Consider the following 21,315-nt stretch of genomic DNA (forward strand, 5'->3'; position numbering starts at 1 on the left):
CCAGATCCATATACAACTCTGTAGGAAGGTGGAATCTGACTATATGGTTGCCCCCACTTCTTTCCTGGTGTTTGAATGGTTTTTGACTAGTCTGGCTGGGATCCTGCTATCCAGGACCCCAGCCTATCTGCTTACTCCCTTAAATGATTTGTGTGCATATTAGATGCACTAGTGATTGGATACTGTGGTGCCTTGTGAGCCCCTAGTATATGGTACCTTAGGTACCTAGGGCATTGGTACTTCACAGGCCTACCAGGGGCTGCAGCATGTATTATGCCACCCCTGGGAAGCATTCACAATCTGACACCACAGGCCTGCTACTGCAGCCTGTGTGAGGTAGTGTTAGCACTCCTCACTGAGGTATAGGTTCCTATATCTCACCATACACACACATATAAACCTATCAGTCACCCCTCTAGCAGGCCCTAACAATCCTGAGGGCAGGGTGCTTGGTTTACTATGTGAGGGGGTGCTTCTGCCTGAGCAGGACCCCTCTGCAGCTGGCAGAGTCTATTCCCTGCTGCTGTTTGTGGATGCGGTTAAACCATATACTCTTAAGTGCATTATAACCTCGCGGTAAATGCTAACTTTGGAATGACTGCATCAAAACATGTCGTGTTTGGTGTCAAACAACTTGGAATCCTACCCCCACACCAGTAACTGGTGTGGGAGTAGGATCCCACCCTTCTAGAGGGGACGACATGTACCCACTGTACTACACGGTAGAAATCTTTTAGAGCCCTGGCATCACAAAATGGATGCCACCAGCACAGACACCGGGCTGCCCTCCTGCTTCTGACCGAAACTCGCAGTGGAGGGAGCCCAACAAAGGGTTTCCTGTCACAGGGAGGTGTCACCACCTCCCAGACAGGATTTAGTTTATTGGAGCTGGGTGGGTGCACTCTTAGAGTGCTTTGAAGTCCTGCACTGGGGGAGCAGTAGGCTCCTCTGTGCATATGCCAGCTCAAACCGGTTCAGGGGCTACCTGCCCATGCTCTGGCGCGAAACAGGACAAAGGGAAGTGGGTGTAACCACCCACTACCCTGACCCTCCTAGAGGAGTGGTCATAGAGCTAGTCCCTCCCCTATCTTCACTATAAGATACCACACATTGCCAATGCAATTTAGATTTACACCTGGACGACGCTCAACTAAGAAGAATCCTGGCCCTTCGACGTTCCACTATCTCTGGAAGACTGAAGAATCTCCCTTGGAGTCAAGGAGTGACTGCCCTGCTTGGCAGGCACCAAAACTCTCTACAACGGTTGCAAACTTTACCGCTCCCGCCGGAGCCCGAAGTCCCTGCGTCCCCTGAAGCGGATTTCCTGACCTCTTGACGGCCATTTTGAGTCCCCAGCGAAGCTGTGGCATCTGGACCCCACGAGTGACGAGGAACAGCAATACCAGGGAACCGTGCACTGATTTAGAGTGCAAGCCCTAAACTACGTCCAACGAAGTTGTGCTTTGGACCACTTGTTGTCCAAGTCCCTAGCAGGTCTAGTACCGAATTTCAGCAGCCTACCCCGTCCCGAGTGACCGTGGGCTGTTAAACTTTTCCTGCAAAGGCATCTTCGCGGTTGCTTGCCCGTTGGCTAGTAACTCACCTGAAGACTTCCACATCGATTCCAAGGGCTCGCCTGGTTGCTCTGGGCCTGCCCTCACTTACCCTCGCTGGGTAAGTCCATCAGACCTTGCTGGTCTGCACCATTGCCAATCTTCACTCCACACGAGACTTGCGGCTGCCAAGGCTTGTTGGCTCCAATCTGGGTGCCGACACCGTCGACAGCTGCAGACGTCGTGGGACCTCCCGAATCCAGCTGCTGGTCATCGTCGAGCCTTCCTGTACCTCGTGAGCGAAGAGACAAAACACCATCACCGACCTGAAGAGACGCGACAGCTGTGGTCATCCATCTTGCTGGCCACCGGTCACTGGCAAGTGACTCTGAACGCTGTCCCCTCAATTTCTAGGTCTTCTGCAACTCCAATCCGTCGTCGGATTCGAACGGACACCTCTCCAGTCGTCACAAGCAGCAAGTATCCAGTGATCTCCATTGGAAACAGCATCGCGACCCGACACCAAAGGACACCTATGCACCCAGCTTCCCTGGGTGAGGTAACTCGTGCACTCCGGTGCCCAAGTGTGTGTTGGCCCTCGAAATACTTACCCTGTAAGTTGCTTGCCTGTTGACGTTTGCGAAGTGCCCAAGAACTGTAAAATACAAACCGCGACATTTGCCATTGAAACGCATTGAAAACCCGCGTGTGAGTTTAGACACTGCATGCGTCTCCTGTGGGCTGATTACTTACCTGCTAACACTGCAGAAGTGAAGCCCCAGCGATTCCCAAGGCCCTAGGCCTCTTGCTTTTGCAAGTCGAGTTTGTTAAACCACTATTTTAGTATATGGTCCGGTACGCCCCTAGGGCTACAGCCATATTTGTGCTTAATTTATTGAGAACTGTTGATCTTTTGAATGTTTACCTGGCTCTAATCTCAAAGAGATTAGTAGAGTATATTTAGAAATAAATACATATATATTTGATATATATACCTGTGTGGTGTCTTTTCATTTGGTAATTCAAGAGATTATAAGGTAAAACAAGCTGCTTTACATTCCTCCGAGACTTAGCATGAAGGCTGCTCTCCACAGCTACCGCTAGGATAGCTTTCTTGAAAAGGTTGTCTTTAAACCTATCTACCAAGAGTCGAATTGGACTGGTGCAAGGTGGCCACTATAACTAGTGACCAGCATATGCCAACTTCTCACAAACCCCATTCAGTTGGAGATTTCCCTCAGGAGCGCTGCTGGACCAGGTATTCCGCAAAGAACTACGGGGAAAGATAGAGGAGTATTTTACATTTAATGAAGGTATAGTGGAATCCCCGGGCATGCTCTGGGAGGCATTTAAAGCTGTAATACGAGGTGACTGCATAGCGCTCAAGAAAGGGGTACTTAGAGATATACGTAACACACTACAAAAACTGGAGAGGGAGATAGGTGAGCTTGAACGTGCCAGGGAGCGTGCCCCGTCCCAGGCTATTGCGGCACAGATCAGAACTAAAATGTCGGAATTCCAAGCAGAAGCGGAAAGGGAAACAGCATATTAATACAAGCATGCTAAGGCGCGACGATATGGAGAAGGGGATAGGGCCGGGAAAACGTTAGCAGGCCTATTGAGAACACCCAAGGGAGCTGACTATGTAACTGAACTGTCTACAGAAGACGGTGAAAGGGTCAGAACACCGCCAAAAATCCTCACCACAATGACCAGATACTATGAGAAGCTCTATACTTCCCAGTCCAATTCTCCACAGTCTGATATAGTAGACTATTTGGACACTATGGCGCTGGTGTGGTTTAGTGACAGTGCTAGACAATACATGGAGCTCCCCATCACGGTTGAAGATATTAAACAAGTGATTGGAAGTATGCCGGCGGGAAAGGTTTCGGGAGCGGACGGGCTGACTGCAGCCTTTTATAAGGAATATTCTGATTTAATAGCCCCACGCCTCCTGCAGGTATACCTGGAGGCGGTGGAGACGGGGTTCCTCCCTCCCACCCTACATGAGGCCACCATTATCGCCCTGCTGAAGCCAGATAAAGATCCTACTGCACCTGATTCGTACCGGCCCCTTTCCCTAATAAATTTAGATGCAAAAATATACGCCAAACTCATAGCAAACCGGCTGCAACCTATGCTGCCACAGATAGCGCTGTTTCACCGGGTCGCTCAACAGCCCATAACTTACATACGTTGTTTGGTCTGCTACATTATTTAGCTCCACATGTTCAAGCAATAGCCACGTTGTTAGACGCCACGAAGGCATTTGACTCGCTGGAGTGGCGATTCCTGTTTACACTGCTACCCCGCTTAGGGTTTAGCCCCCTATTCATCCGACAAATACATGCTATAAGCAGGCCCTATGGCACGAGTAAAGATTAATGGACAAATGTCGGAGCCTTTTGCCATAACAAGGGGAACAAGCGGAACAAGACAAAGATGCGCACTGTCGCCCTTGTTGTTTGCCATCGCCACTGGCGGGCGGTCCGGCTGCGCCAGCACCATACGCAGCGGAGCATAGGATTTACGTCTCGGGGACTGTTGATTTCTATGTATGCAGACGATATGATAATATATCTAAATACCCGAAAGAAAACTTCGTAGCTGTAATGAGAGATCGTCCGCTATGGTGGGCTCACAGGGATCCAGGTAAACTGGTCAAAATCGGTGATCTTCCCACTCACAGATGACACCACCCCAGTGGACGTAGAATTTCCTATTCAGTGGGCAAATGGTGAAGTTAAGTATTTGGGAATATGGGTGAGCAGATCACTCCAGGAAATATGGCTTGCGAACTATGGGAAAGTAATGGACTGGATAGAGAGCAAGATAAAGCGATGGACAACTTCCACTATCACGGATGGGTCGCATATCCATCATCAATATGGTAATCCTGCCCAAACTATTATATTTGTTTGTAAACATACCGATGCAGTTGAATACACACTTTTTCCGGAAACTGAGATCCAATAGGATAGATCTGGTGTGGGCAGGCAAGCAGCCTATGGCTGCCTGGAAGCTGCTGACCCTACCATTTGCTCAAGGAGGACTGGGAGCTCCCGATTTTGAACTTTATGCATACAGCGCACAAGCGCAGTACTTGCACTTCTGGCAGCACCCAACACCATTTCAGCCACACGTGGTGGTAGAAATAGATAAAGTAGCCCCCATGCCTCTAAACACAGCAATCTATCAGCCTTACAAGAGACCCCACTCAGAAATTGACACAGTAGAAACCATGAGGTGGGCATGGACAGGAATTGCGCGGAGAGCCAAGCTTGAGGAACTTTACGCCCCATCCATGCCAATAGGGGGTACCCCGCTACTAACTCCATTAATGGACAAAGCCATTGCATTAAGAGCGAAGGCACGTGCATTGGAAAGGGGCAGCGATCTATTCCCGGGAGACACGTTTCTGTCGTTACAGCAAATGTGTAACCCCGATACACCCACGGCATCGGACATGTTGTTGTACTATCAGATTAGGGCTGCATGCCGCGTTAGATACTTGTCATTTCCACAAGCGCCTCCTGCACTAGAGAATATATTGGTTAACCCCTCACCCCGTAAATTGATTACGCGCATCTACAGCATAACACAAAAGAGTGACCTCTAATCATATGCACCACAAGAGCAGATTGGGAGAATGACTCCAATCTCACCATCACGGAAAAACAATGGCAATATTGCTGTTCACAATTAGAAAACCTCTCCCCCAATTATAGACTAAGACTAATTCATTTTAACTTTCTACATAGATTGTACCGGACGCCCTCCCAACTGCATCGTATGGGCATTTACCCGGACACGAAATGCTGGAGATGTGGGGCCCAAGAGGCCACATTCTCCCAACTGGCATGGTACTGCAGACCTGGTGAGTGCTTTTGGATGGCAGTCTTGGGGCATATCAGGCAAATAACTAACACCGAGGTAAGGGCATCCACGCTGACGGCACTCCTGGGCTACGTGGCAGAAGGCCCGAAAACTTACGTCCATGCTGCTCGTTAGCTAAAAGGCAGGTTGCGCTTAATTGGAAGAAGCGACAAGCCCCTACAATAGCAGCATGGTTGAATAATGTAATATACTACAAGGACCAGCTGTCCAATTATTGGGAATTAATGCCTAGCAGATCCAGACCTTTGGATATTTGGCAACCATTTGCCACCTGGCTAGACGTGGGAGGTTCAGACCTATGCAGGAACTAAGCATATATGCTGTGGTTGAGCGGCCGGGGCTGGGGGTAATCACTAACCATATCGGACTGGGATCTAGGGTAAAGGGAACAAGAGGTGTAAATCCAGGACAAGTGACATGAAAGGGTATGGAAGATCGGACCAACTACATCACTAATATGCATCACACGACACACAGGGTGGCACTACAGCCCATTCGAATATGGTAGGTGGGAGGGGGCAGAGGGGGGTGGGGTTACTGGTAAGTTAAATTAGGTTTTATTGTGTATAAACTCATGACATATGCTGTGACAGGCTCATCAAAAGACAGTGAGATGCTACTACACAAATGTTTGACTTCGCTGCCGGCCCGCTGGGTTGTAGGCATGAAAGCTGTGTCCTGTTAGTCAAGTAATATTACAATTGGTGCTGCCGGCCTCCGGGTTGTGTGCATACAGCTGTGTCGCGAAAGTTTGTTTAAATAAAAATAAAATAAACTATGGCACAGCCATCACGCGCTTTGCTGGCCATGTCACTCGCTGTATATCCCTGTCCCTCTAGTTTGCAGGCCGTGCTTCTTTAATTAAAATGGTTGTTCTCCCACAATTTTTATATCTTTTCATGAACATACCTTACCATCCTGGTTCCTTTTACTTTAAAACTCTGCGTACTGAGTTATTACAACTTCTTTGTGGAGGTAAGCAACCGAGGCTCAAATGGTCTATACTTACAAATCCCTATACTCAAGGTGGCTTTGATATACCAGACTTTGAGGTTTACTTTCTAAGTGCACAGGCACATTATGCTTATTATTGGATTAACCCCCCCCCCAGATACATGCCACAGGTTGCTACGGAGGGTTGGCTTGCTGACCCTATTCCGTTGGCCGGTCTTATCCATGCCCCTGTTCGGACTCACGCGACACCACCTACCACAGGCACGGTAGATGCATGCAACCGTATTGCAGACCTCCTCGATTCCCCCTTGCTATACTCCTGGAGGCTTCCACTGTCCTATCATCCCTGCGTGTCACTACTGCAGGAGAAAGTCTTCCATAAATTGCGCGAAAGGGTTAATGTCACTAAATGGGGGCAATCTTTTTCATGAAGGCGTGTTCCGTCCTTCGGACCACTTTTTCCAAGGGATTCAGCCTTCGCCTTTAGATTTTTTCTTATATGTTTGACTCAGACAGGGAATCCGTTCGGTCATCCCTGACTTCCCACGGGAGCCCATGAACCTCGCCCCCTTGCACCTAATGTTTGGGTCAGCGGATGCCAAACATCTAGTGTCTAGGCTATACAACAACATACGCATACAACAAATAGGCGACCCGAGTCCAGCCCGAACGCACAGGACCGCAGAATTGGGAGGAGGAAGTAACTGACGAACAATGGACATGCTGTTGTCTCCAGACCTCACAGATTTCTGCCAGTTGCAGACTGCGGGTAATACACTATAAATTTCTACACCGTCTGTACTACACCCCGGCCAAAAAGTTTAGATACCAACTGTCTGATAATGACCGATGCAAAAGGTGTAGGAGACCAGAAGCTGGATTTCTACATTTAGCATTGGAATGCCCAAGGGTGCAGGAGTTCTGGGAACAGGTTTATGCGGCATTTGAGAAAATGACAAATAGCACACTAGCGAGAGACCCCCTGATGGCGCTCTTAGGCTATACTGCACCAATACCCAAATCACACCGCAAATTCCTAGCTGTATCATTCCTACTGGCAAAGCGCAGAGTGGCCTACCGGTGGGGCAGAGGGAGAGCTCCGAAGTTCAAAGATTGGCTGAGAGATCTGCTCTATTGTCAATTTTTCCTGACCATATATGCAGAAACACTCCCACAAGCCTCTAGGCCCAGGGATATATGGGGTCCTCTCCAAAGTTACCACCTCATGCGAGACTCGGATGGGCCAGATGCTCCTCCTCTGGAAACAGATACTTAACTGTGTTGCGAGGTCACCACTCCCTGTCTCCTATACTGACTTCCTCTACAGGACAGATTCATGATATCCCATTCAGTATTGTGGTTGCATGCTCTGGAGTCTCCTGCTCCGCCACTGCTACTAGAGAATTTGTGGCATGAGGCCTGGATGAGCTGTACGTAACAGCGTGCTGTCTGTCTGCTGAACTGTACCCCATATATTCTAGAATATGTTTCCTTTACATTATTCTCGACATATGGACATTTGCTGTCATTGTATGGTGCCCATGTTTTATCCATCAGCTGTTTCTTTTTTTTTTAACAACACTTTTATTAATCAAGAAGGCAAAGGCTGCAGGCCCCTGTAGAACCAGGGGATCTGCCACATAGTAAATAGCAACAGCTCTTGATATTTTTACCATAACAAGGAACATTGGAGAGCTATTCATACATCATCTGTCAAAAAAAAACCCTCCCTTCCCAACACCCAACACCACCCCCCCCCCAACCGCACCACCACCAGAGTCCACCAGCACCATCTCTATACATTTAGTACTCAGCGCCACACTTGACACTCAAATAGGCCCCAAGTCTCCATCCGTAGGGACCGGGTCAAGGAAAATGACCCTATAATCAGCCCACCGCTTCCAGATCTTGAAGTGTTTCCGAGGACACCCACGCGCTTTAAAGATCAGCAACTCCAGACCCATATTGAAATCTAAACCTTGTTTCGAAACATTAATAGAGGGAGCCGCCGGGGCCTTCCATGCCCGGGCGAGGTCCCGCTTGGCTGTCGTTAGGCCCAGAAGCAGCAAGTGACGCTTATAGATATTACCCCCAATAACGGCCATAATATGGAGCAACACCAATTTGGGGTCTACTGGAAGATCCCAGCCCAACACCTCCGATAGGCACCCTAACACTCCCCCCCCCCCAAAACCGGCGCACTGCAGGGCAGTGCCAGACCGTGTGCACCAAAGACCCCACCTCTCGCCCACGCCTAAGGCAGTCCGGGGAGGCTATAAGACCCGCCCGCCACAGCCGCTGCCGTGTGTAATAAGTCCTGTGTAGATACCGAAATTGGACGAGACGCAGTCGGATCGCTATACTAGCCTCACGGGGGGAGGCCAGCGCCTCCCTCCAATCCGTCTCGTCCAACGGCCCCACATCCGTCTCCCACCACTCACGCAGACCCTGCAGGGACGGAGCACTATGAATCACCATAGACTGATAGATTTTAGAGACTTTCTTTTCTTGGAGATCCCCCATAAACACCTTAGCCTCCAGGGGACTGAATTCAGGGATGGATTGGATACCCTCCAGTCTGGGGGCGAGGGCGTGGTGCAGCTGGAGGTATTTAAAGAACTGCGTCTGTGGCATTTGATACTCATGCTGTAAGTCCCCAAAGGATTTCATCACACAGCCCTTAACCACCGATCCCAACGTGGAGATACCAATTCTGTCCCAACCCCTAAATCCAGAGAGGGTCGCCAACTGAGGGAGCAGCCCATTCTGCCACAACGGGGTCTCTCGGGTAAGCCTGCCCCACCAGCCAATATGACATAAAGCCCAGCGCCACACCTGAAACACCACCTGAGTGACCGGTGGCAGTGCCTCTCGCAATGCAGTCGCGTAAAGTAGGGTATGTACCGTATGTGGGTCCATGAGACGCCTCTCCACCGCATACGCCGGGTCCCCCCTATCTCCATACCACCATTTGTTTAGGACCAATAAATGGGAGGCGTAATAATAGGATAAGATATCAGAGGTAGCCAGTCCCCCATCATATACTGACAGAAAGCAAACCCGCAGTGATACCCTGGCCAGACCCCCTTTCCACAGAAATTGGCTCAGCACCGCATTAACCTTCCGAAACCAACTGGGAGGAATCTCATATGGGTGGTTTTGGACCTGGTAAAGAAGTCGAGGCAGTGCCACCATCTTAAAGATGGCAGAGCGGCCACAGATAGTGAGAGGCATATGCGCCCAGAGCTTAACATCCCGACATACTTTCCCCCATACCGGCACCACGTTGCGCCTTCAGGCGATCGTCGGCACGTCGGTCAGGAAGACCTCCAAATATTGCAGCCCCCCGGCCGCAACACGTAATGACGCCGTCCACTCACCCTGTACGTCCCGACCGCCCAGTACCCAAAGGGTGGATTTCCTCGGGTTCATGTATAGTCCCGACGTCTCCCCAAAGACCTGCATCATGCGGAGCAGCCGCGGTCCCGTTTTATCCAGATCCGAAAGGAAGAACAACACGACATCGGCATATAGAGCTATTCGATCCGAGAGTCCATGTTCCCACTCAAACCCTGTGTATTGCGCATCCATACGAACCCAGGAGGCCAGCGGTTCCATGGCTAAGGCAAATAGGTAAGGCGACAAGGGACAGCCCTGTCGTGTCCCCCGGTTCACCGGGAATCTTGCCGAGGTCGCCCCTGCCACCCGAACCGAGGCCGTAAGATCCTCATACAGAAGCGTTAAATAGGATAAGAACCGTGGCCCCAGGTTTAGACGTTGCAGCAAGGCAAAGAGATAGCGCCAACTAAGAGAGTCAAAAGCTCTATCCAAGTCGGCCAAAAGGAGAGCTGCCCGAGCCTCTCGCCGCTAGACTGCAGCAATCGCCACATGTGCACGCCGGATGTTGTGACGCGTTGCCCTACGTGGCATAAACCCGGCTTGGTCCGGGTGGACAGGGTATGAATATATGGCAAGAGCCTGTTGGCCAGGGCCTTGGCCAGAATCTTCGCCTCCACATTAAGAAGGGAAATCGGCCGATAGGAGGCATGTTGTTCAGGAGGGCGGCCCGGCTTGTGGAATACGACGATCTCTGCATGTCGCCAGTCGGCCGGCAAAACCCCCCGCTCACAGGCATCCTCCACCACCGCATGATAATGGGGCCCCAGTTGCATAAAGTATTTTCTGAAGAACTCACTCGGGAACCCGTTCTGGCCCGGGGCCTTCCCTAGGGACAAGCTCCCCAATGCCGTCTCCAACTCATCTACCGTCAGCGGTCGGTCCAAGTCTGCACGCGCCTCATCCGAAAGGGCTCTAGGGGGAAGATCATCGAGGAACCGATCTACAAGCCCCCCGGGTATGGTCTCCCGCGACCCGTACAACTCCGCATAATATGCTGCAAAGCTTTCCGCTAAGGCGCCAGGGTCTGTTAGCACGCGCCCCTCTCTATCTGTGATCCCCGGGAGGGTCTGTGCCTGATGCTGCCCCTGACACAGCCTATAAAGCATTGTCCCCGATTTGTCCCCCCACTGATAAACCCGGCTCCTCGTAGCTAACCATGCCTGCCTCGCCTCGTCCATCAAAAGCGAGGCGTATGTTTGCTGGGTATATTGCAACTGACGCTGTGCGGTGCCACCTGACTCCCCTCAAGCTGTTTCTTTTTGATGTTGCAAAGAGAACACAATGTAAGATGAAAGCCTGTAACATTTATGGTTTCTAGACAATGCAATGTTTGTTACACATGATGAAAATAATAAACGTTTAAAATGTTTTTGAGATCACTAGGTTAATCTAGTGATCTAGCTTCTAATTTTAAATACTGACCAGTATAGCTGTTTGAAACATTTATTACTCCTTTTCAAAAATTAAAGCATATCCTGTTTTTTTATATATGCTTTGTAAAATGCCCACTGGGTACACAGTGATAGTGCCAAATGATACTAACAGGATATTTAAGTTGTAAACCAATAGCCGAAGTAATTGAATATATTAGAAACCATGGAACAATAAAGAAACAAATATTGCCTACAACTCTAAAAGCTGAATGAAAGTAACACTTTAGTGCATGTACCTTAAAAATATTAAAAAGGCCCATGTACTTCTTCAATACATCCGATTTAAGGAACTCTTCCAGTTTTGATAATGTTACATCCAAGTGAGTGACTGAGCAGATCCCAAATGCAGAGGCGAGACCCTGTAAAAAAGTAAAATTAAAAACAGTGAAGTCACTCCATTTTTTTACATCTCATGATACCCCTTATACTCCAATTAGAACCCTACATTCAATAACTGACAAAAGCTACAAAGGAAAAATATCTTTATCTGCGGCTGGGCATTCTACCATCATTGCTCCATCTGCATCCATGGAAACGACCACAGAAAACAACCATCTGTTGACTATGTGGAGAATCAAAAGAGGATGTGCTACATTTACTGTGCATATGCAGGAGACTAAACAAGGAACACAGACTTCTATTAAAACATGCCCTAAAGATCAAGGGGATGAGAACATTTAGGCAGGCAGTGAAAGCAAGCTTCGAAGAAGGGGATGCCCAGATAGGCTGCTGTCTTGTTCAATTTATGGGCATAGAGGAAAAAATGCTAAACACGAGTTCTTAGCTGTCCAACTAGGCTCTCACATCAGGCAACTAAGAGTCAGTCACTACTGATTCAGTACCCAAGAGAGCCACCTCACCCACTGGTAATTTTGCACGTTGCCCGCTCCAGCTGTTGTGAGCCTCATTTCATATCCAGTGGTCCCCGAATATGCTGCTCAGGAGAGCAACATGTGTACATTGTGGGCTTCACACATTGCCATCAATCTTGCTTTTTTAGCCCTGTAGTCTTTGACCCTTTGAGCCCAACTGACCCTTTTAACAACCTCAGAACGTCAAAAACAAACTGCAAACCTCGGTATATAACCACGGCTTTTAACTCGGAACATTTTATTATTATTGTTTTATTTCTGTAAAGGTTTTTGACTTTAATCTTAATCATGGTCTTTCAACATGGTGAAATCTGACATTGTTGTTTTTACTGTTTCAATGGTTTTAAGTAATCGCACAAAAGAACAAGTTTTTGTGATGGATATCTGCATGTGGATTCCTCACCTTTTGAAAATCCCCTGGGCCAGCATTCCGCGGAAACTTTTTCCTAGCTCTTCACGCCGAAGAGGTCGTCACAATGCCACGGCTCCGCTCCCGACTCAGCATGACGTTACCGGAGCCATAATAGAGCCTCGTCAGCGTAATGAAGTGAGTTACACCCATTTTTTCTGAGGCAAACAGGTGGACCGACAATAGATTCAAAGTATACACAGTACACAATATTCATACAATTACACACAGTGTAAAATTAAAAGGAAAGACAAAAAATAAAAGCATTTCCTATAACCCACACAAAAGCAGATAGAAGAGACAATGCAAAACAAACATGTTAAACAATAGCACTTTTAAGGTATACAAGGGAGGACTTCGGGGAGGAGGGTGGGTCAGTGAGGAATCCACAGGCAGATACTGGATCCACCAGAAAAAGCGTTACCGAAGGTAAGTAACTTGTTCTTCTGATGGATACATCTGCCTGTGGATTCCTCACCTTTTGAATAGAATCCCACAGCAGTCCCTCTCCCGGAGGAGGGTGTCCACCCTTTTATACCATAAAGTCCTGCAGGACAGAGCATGCAAAATGGCCCTCCCCATTCATTTCGGAATCCAAGCAATAATGCTTTGCGAAAGTGTGGAGGGAGGCCCAAGTCGCAGCCTTACAAATGTCCACTACTGGAACACCTCTGGCCAAAGCCGAGGTGGATGACTTGGCTCTGGTGGCAAGAGCTCTAATACCTTCAGGCGGTTCCTTACCAGCCAGGGCATAGCAGATCTTGATGCACAAGATGATCCATCTGGAAAGAGTGCACTTGTGCACAGCCTTGCCCTTCATGCGTCCAACGTAGCCAACAAAGAGCTGATCGTCCAATTGCAAGTCTTTAGTCCTATCCAAATAAAAGCTAACTGCTCTTTTAGGATCCAGACAATGAAGTCTCTCCTCCTCCTTGGAAGGGTGAGGGGGAGGATAGAACACAGGAAGTGTAATGGCCTGCCCTAGATGGAAGGGAGTAACCAACTTAGGCAGAAAAGCAGCCCTGGTCTTGAGGACCATCCTTTCAGCATGAATGGTCAAAAACGGGGGTTTTGAACTGAGAGCCTGAAGCTCACTTAGCCTCCTGGCTGAGGTAAAGCCACAAGAAAGACCGTTTTAAAAGACAAGAGTCTCAAAGGACAACTATGTAAGGGTTCAAACAGGGAACCCATTAAGAAAGTCAAAACAAAATGTAAATCCCATTGTAGCATAACAAATGGGGAAGACGGAAACCTATTGGTAAGGCCCTTAATAAATCTCCAAACAATGGAAGATTTAAACAAGGACGGCTGATCCGGCAAACAAAGAAACGCCGATAAAGCCGACAAATAGCCCTTAACAGTGGCCACAGCACAACCCTGCTGAGCCAAGAAAAGTGAAAACTGAAGAACACCCGACAAGTAAGCCTTTAAAGGATCAATGGACCTCTCTCCACACCATTTGACAAACCTAGACCATCTGGAGGAGTAAATAGACTTAGTGGAGTGTCACCTGGATGATAAAATAACGTCCACCACATCCGGCGGGAGAGAGAAGGAACTCCGGTTGCCCCGTTCAATCTCCAGGCATGAAGGTGAAAGGCTCTGGAGGTGGGGGTGTAGAACTTGCCCCTGCAACTGCGAGACGAGGTCTGCCCTGAGAGGGAGACGGAGCGGAGGGTGCGATAAGAGGTGAAGTAGATCTGTGTACCACACCCTTCTTGGCCAATCCGGAGCGATCAATATAACTTGGGCCCGGACTTGGCGAAACTTCCTCAGAACCAGAGGAATCAAGGGTATGGGAGGAAACGCGTAAAGGAGCTGTGAACTCCAATACATCTGAAACACGTCCCCCAGTGCCCCCTTCATTGGAAACTGGAGACTGCAGAACAACGGGCAGTGCGCATTCTCGTGAGTGGCAAACAGGTCCAACAGAGGGGATCCCCACATCTCGAAGATGCGATGGACCACCTCCGGATGAAGCCGCCACTCGTGATCGGCCGAGTAATGCCGTCCGAGACTGTTTGCACGAACATTCAACACACCGGCTAGATGATTTGCAAACACACAAATCTGATGGTTTTGAGCCCAGGACCAGAGTCGTAGAGCCTCTCGACAGACGATACAACCCTACACCTCCCTGTTTGTTGATGTACCACATCGTGGTAGTGTTGTCTGTCAGGACCTGAACCGGCTGACCGCGAAGGGAAGGAAGGAACGCCTTTAGTGCCAAACGTATCGCCCACAATTCTAGAAGGTGGATGTGAAGCAACCTTTCCTCTGGAGACCAAAGACCTTTGACCTCCAGATCCCCCAGATGAGCACCCCACCCTAGAGTGAAGGCATGCGTGATCGCTGTGGCCACCGGCGGAGGAGGCCGAAAGGGCTTCCCTTGAGACAGGTTGCCCTGCACGCTCCACCAAGTCAGCTTCGCTTCAGCGTCTCTGGAGATTCTGACTGACTCCCTGAGATCTCGGTTGTGTTGATACCACTGCCTGTGGAGGCACCACTGGAGTGCCCTCATGTTCCAGCGTGCATGACTGACCAACAGTATGCAGGAAGCGAACAGCGTAGGTCCATCAGGACCGGAACAACCGCTCCATCATGAAACAAAGGAATCATCTCCTGAATGTCGAGAATTCCTTGTGGAGGTGGAAAACACAGTAGTATCCAGTACCGCCCCTAAGAACAGGTGTGTGCTGAGAGGGCACCAGGTGAGATTTGTGCACATTTATTGAAAAGCCCAAGTTGAACAACAGCTGAGCTGTTACTCGCAGATGATGAAGCACCATCTCTGGTGACTCCGCTTTGAGCAGCAAGTCGTCCAGATAAGGGAAAACAGGAATCCCTGACCTCCTGAGATGAGCTGCCACCACTGCCATCACCTTTGTGAAGACTCGAGGTGCAGTAGTAAGATCAAACGGGAGGACCGCAAACTGGTAGTGCGGTGATCCTACCGTGAAACGGAGATGCTTCCTGTGCGACTTCAGGATGGGGATGTGAAAATACGCATCCTGTAAATCGATCGACACCATCTAGACCTCTTGCTGCAGCACCAGAAGAACCTGAGCAAGGGTCAGCATCTTGAATTTCTCCTGTTTGAGGTAAAAATTAAAGACGCTGAGGTCCAAAACCGGACGTAACCTGCCATCCTTTTTGGGAATCAGGAAATACTGGGAGTAGCATCCCTGACCCCTTTCCTGCTCCAGGACCACCTCTATCGCATTTCTTTGCAATAAGGCAAGGACCTCCTTCTGGAGAAGAAGCAAATGATCTTCCGAACAGAAACCTTGACAAGAAGGGTAAGGAGGAGGGAATTCCTGAAAGGGAAGGGCGTACCCATTCTCTACAAGAATTAAAATCCTGTAGAAAGTGGGACAGCCGACCCCCCACAGGACCCACATGTTCCAGAATGGGGGATCGGAGTTTGCTTTCCTGCGTTACCAAGGGGAGTAGGGGAGGTAGAGGAGGAGGAGAGTTGACGGGCCGATCCACGTTGGCGACCCCCGTTTCTCCCTCTGTAGGCTTTATAAAAAGGGTTTTGCTGCTGTTGTTGCTGAGGCTGTCGTAGGCTACGAAAGGAAGACCTTCCAAATCCTCGATACTTCCTACATCCAAACCCCCTTGACTGAGTTTGCAAGCCTAAGGAATTTGCTGTGGCCTTGCTATCCATGAATCTCTGAAGCGCAGAATCAGCCTTCTCTCCGAAAGGTTTTGATCCATCAAAAGGCAGATCAAGAAGGGTAGCCTGCACATCTAGAGAAAACCCATAGGATCTGAGCCAAGCCTGTCTCCTGGTAACTAAGGAGGAACTCATAACCCTGGCCACCGAATCAGCCGTGTCAAGACCAGACTGTATCACCTGACGAGCTGCAGTCTGTGCAGCAGTCAGAACCTCAATAAAATTACCACGCTCCTCATCAGGCAGCTTGGGTGCTAATTGTTTAGGAGAATCCATCAAGGCGTGTATTCATCTTCCCAGCAAACAAATAGCATTGGTTGACTTTAGCGCCATGCTAGAAGAAAATACTTTCTTAGCTGATTGCTCCAACTTTATAGAGTCCCTGTCAGCAGGAGCTTGAGGAAATGCACCTGTAGACTGTTTAGAACAGGACGCCTGTACCACCAAACTTGCAGGGGACGGATGAGAAAAGAGAAAGGCAGGGTATCCTGGAGCAGACCTGTATCTCCTTGCCACAGATTTTGACACAGCAGGAGCAGAGAGGTTTACGCCACACTTCCAGGATAGGCTCAGTTAAAGCCTCATTAAACGGCAACAGTGGCTCAATTATCGAAGACTGAGAATGCAAAACCTCTGTGAGCAAATTTGGTTTGTACTCTGCGGTAGGCTATTGCAAGTCCAAAAGCTCTGCGGCCTTTCTAATAACTGTATAATAGGGACCCACCTCTTAGGGTGGTGAGGCCCTTGAAGAACAAAGTTCCCACTCTGGAGAGGTGTCCAGGCCACTAGCCTCCTGGAGCCCCTCGAAATCGTCGACAGACTCCTCAATCTCACCTTCTTCAACCTCTTCTCTTTGATACTGTTCTTTCTCCAACAGTATCTGTGCCTCTATCCTCGAACGCGGACAGCTCCGGAGCCGGCGTCGAAGGAGGATCCGATGCAGGAACCGGCACCATACGAAGCCGAGAGAAAGGTCCACCAGACTGCACAGGGGAGTGTGTATATGGTGTCAAAAACCTCGGAGCCGGAAACTGCCATGACGGCGCAGTCGGCATAAAAGGCACAAAGGGTGCCTGGGCATAATGTTGAGGCATGCCCAAATTGAAGGCCAGCGGACCCAAGGGACCCAAAGGTGCACCGTAGGGGTAAGCTGCCTTGGCAAACATGCCATACATAGCATTTAAAAAATGCATAGGATCTGAACCCGGTCCAGGAAATGGAGGATACGGAGCCGAATCAGTATCTACACGAGGAACCTCCAACATCGGAACAGCCGGAGCACAGGCACAGTCTCGTGCCCAGGAGAAGGTTCATCCTGAGCTGGTAAGCCCTCCGAATCCGGAGAGCCCCTCGGCGTCGGCGACCGCGCCGGAGTACCTTTAGTTGACGGAGAATGTACCAGAGTCACCTGAGGAGATGGCGAAGGAGACACAAAGTCCATTTGTCGACGTCGAGGAGCCGGAGAAGGTGATCTTGAAGCCTTTCCCTTCAATGAACGAAGCCGAGAGCCATGCCTCCTCTTCTTTTTGTGCTTCCTCGACTTCAAAGCATGCGAAGTCGATGACTTTGACTTCGACCTTTTCCAACCCATCTTCTCCTTTCTTGCTATAGCCATGAAGAGCTTGGCCTCACGTTCTTTCAAGGCCTTTGGGTTCATCTTGCGACAGCATGAACAGCCCTCCACTTTGTGGTCCGACGACAAACACCACAAACAACCCCCATGGGGGTCAATGATGAACATGTGACCCCCACACTCTCGACAGGGCTTGAATCCTGCTTTCTCGACGTGGTCATCGTAAAGCTACAGTTGAAACCGAGAAATACAAAGTAACTCGAAACAGTAAGGAGAGTCCCATCACGCCGACGAGGCTCTTATGGCTCCGGTGACGTCATGCGGAGTCGCAAGTGGAGCCGTGGCATTGTGACGACCTAGTCAGCGTTGAGATCTAGGAAAAAGTTTCCGCGGTATGCTGGCGCAGAGGAAATTCAAAAGGTGAGGAATCCACAGGCAGATGTATCCATCAGAAAAATATATATACATTCAATAACTGGTTGGAAGCAGCTCAGTTAACTTGCTGCAATCAGTGGCAAGAAAGAGCTGGATTTTTGTTTATCACTGTTTTAACAACCAAACCCAAGTCTCTTGTACCACTACATCTTTCAAGATAATTTGTCTATTTTTCTCAATGCTTTATATCAATTACTTCAGAACCGTCTGTTTAATTTGACGATAGCAATACTACGCAACAATCTGTTTGCCTCAACTGATAAAATGACAGTTTATGTGTTAAAGTGCACTTGTTTTCCATTAACCTTGTCTGCCTATCTTGAATACTATAGCAGTATTTAAAATTTCTTTTTTTTAAACACCACTTTATTGAGATGTTTTGTGTATTAAAGACACAAAAGCAATAAATTGAACATTGCAGGCGCATAATATAAACTCAGTTGCTTCGACACTCTTGAACATCATGATGTAGCAGATGTGGCCATATTCGTAGTTGAATGCAATAATGCGTTTAAAAGGGGCATAACCCGAGCAATAGTGGTAAGGCTTGTCATATTGCAGTATAAAACAATTAAACAATGTACAACAGGACAGTACTAAACTATGACAAGTCTGGTCAAGTTTGATACCCACGGGGAATCTAGGACAAGGCGCAGGCAAGATTATGTTGCATATCATAAGAAAGTATCCCTTGTGGCAAGTCAGCAACCTGCCAATACATGACCTGGAATCCCGGGGATGCCTAGCAGGACAGTGGTCAGGGTATGGCACAGCTCACTTGGTGGAGTAGAGAGTAAATTTCAAGTGTGTGAGGATGGAGAGAAGATTCTCAAGGGGGGTCTTGCGTCATTCCTCGCATAGATTTTCTTAAGTAAATATCAGCTCTTGTTGTTATGTTATGTTATTTAGCCTTGTAAGGCGCACAGCTACCCCAAGAGGTTTCCCAGCGCTGACCAGTTAGAAAGGATAAAAAAGTAGTGAGTTACTGATTAAATAGCTATGTCTTCACTCTTCTACGGAAACTTCCAAGAATGGTTTCCTCTCGTATTGAGATAGGGAGAGAATTCCATAGGTAGGGTCCCAGAAAGGAAAAGGACATGCCGCCCATCCTAATGAGTTTGATTCTGGGGAGAACGTATTTGGACTGTCTAGCAGAATGCAAAAGACGAGAAGGTGTATAAAATTGGATTAAAGATTGCAAGTATTGTGGAGCTGTTCCAGTTTTAATTTTAAACAGAAAGCTCAAGGCTTTAAATTTAACACAATTCTCCACTTTAAGCCAGTTAAGATTACAAAGAGTCGGCAGCTGACACCGTCCTTGAGACCCGACACAGTAGCCTGGCAGCTGCGTTTTGCACCACCTGCAGCCTTTGTACTATAGTTTTGTTTGAACCTAGGTATAGAACATTGCCGTAATCAAGCAAGCCTGGACGTAATGAGGGCATGGACCACAGTTCGTTGCACAGAGGGGTATCATCCACAGAATTTTCTTTAACCATTTTAGAATGGTAAAGCAGGTTGAGGCCACCTTAGGGCTTTGTTGTTTCATTGACAGGTGGTCGTCAATGATGAAACCCAGGTGGCGAACTTGATGTACCAGCTGAGGTATGGTGCCCATTTTGGCAGGCCAGTGTTGAGATTCCCAGAAATCTTGCTCTTTTCTTAGGAGTAAGTTGTTTTGCATCCAGGAAGCGATTTTATCTCAGACCAACATGAAGAGCAGATAAATCAAATCCCTTGGATGAAGTGAGGGAAAAGATTATCTGTGTGTCGTCAGCGTAGAAAAATATGGACAACCCCGCCTTTTCGGCAATACCTACCAGCGGACAGACAAACATTGAACAACAAAGGACTCAGCACCAAGCCTTGGGGAACTCTATAGGGAGATCGATGGAGGTTAGAGCTTGCCGAGGTAGACAAACACAGTCAGCTAAGAAAGAACAGAGCCACTGTAAGGCAGAGCCACTGTAAGACAGAGCCTCCGAGGCCCAAGGGATGCAAGGCTTTCAACAGAACAGTATGTGACACCGTGTCAAAAGCGGTGCCGAGATCGAGTAAAATGAGATCCACCATATCGCCGTGGTTCAGATTATGTCTCAACATTTCGGTAACTCCAAGTAAAGTAGATTCCATGGAGAATCTTGCTCTGAAACCCGACAGAGGCGTGAACAATATTCTGAGATTTGACAAAAGTCAACTGGAAATTAAAATGTTTTTCGAGGATCTTGGAGAAGGCCGGGAGCAGCGAGATAGGATGGAAATTCGCTGGCACAGTAGGATCCGCATTGGGTTTCTTTAAAAGAGGGAGCACCATGGCATGTTTCCATTCTGGAGGAAAAGAACCGTCTTGTAAAGAAGCAATGAGGAGGTCCTTGATCAGCAAGAGCACAGGAGACTCAAGTTGTTTCATCACAGAGAAAGGAAGAAGGTCACAAGGGGAGCCTGATTTAATGCTAGCCAGGAGTCGGTTAAAGGTCCTAAATTCGAAGAGGGACCTCGCTTACAGCCTAATGGTAGATTTTACAATATTGTGGATCTGAGACACTCCCGTGCTGGCAACAGTAGGGGTAGTGTTGGTAGTGTGTGGGGTATTTAGCAACTTATCATTGGCTAGTGCAGAATATATTTTTTCAACTTTCTCCACAAAGAAGAGAACAAGGTTCCCACATTGCGTTCCAGTTCGAGCGCAAGGGGTGGTCTGAGTGTTAGATCTGGATAATTCTTTACCTACTTTAAAAAGGGGTTTTGGGCAGTGCTGTTCTTGAGAAATATTCTGAGACACAAACTCAGCACTAGCAGCTTTGAATAAAGTGTGATAATCACTTAGAGCCTTATTTGTAGCATCTGTCTTGTAGTGTTTCCTTCACTGCCTTTCCAGAGTTTTACATATGGATTTCTCAATCTTGAGCTTCTCTGTAAACCAGGGGGCAGGCAGCCGATGGTTACCTAAATGTTTGTTGGAGAGAGGAAGGCTGGTATCTACTGAGCTTTGCCCAGTGTCGGACTTTAGGCTTTGGTCCAGAAGTGACTACCAGGGGCCCAGCTTCAAGCATCAAAAAGGGGATTACACAAGCACTAAAAAGCTGCTTGTGTAATCCCCTCACTTCT

The 21,315-nt window shown here is 48.4% G+C and overlaps 1 protein-coding gene across 2 annotated transcripts in view; it reads right to left on the bottom strand.

The window, feature by feature from the left end:
- Positions 1-21,315, bottom strand: part of MROH1 (maestro heat like repeat family member 1) — a 2,508,022-nt gene that overhangs the window by 1,277,901 nt on the left and 1,208,806 nt on the right. For both annotated transcript variants that reach the window (XM_085604508.1, XM_085604507.1), the window contains exon 21: positions 11,476-11,598. In XM_085604508.1, the coding sequence (XP_085460634.1) occupies positions 11,476-11,598 (123 nt within the window). The remainder of the gene's footprint in view (positions 1-11,475; positions 11,599-21,315) is intronic.

The sequence above is a fragment of the Triturus cristatus genome, chromosome 5_1 (assembly GCF_964204655.1).
Source record: "Triturus cristatus chromosome 5_1, aTriCri1.1, whole genome shotgun sequence".
In the NCBI taxonomy this organism is placed as follows: Eukaryota; Metazoa; Chordata; class Amphibia; order Caudata; family Salamandridae; genus Triturus; species Triturus cristatus.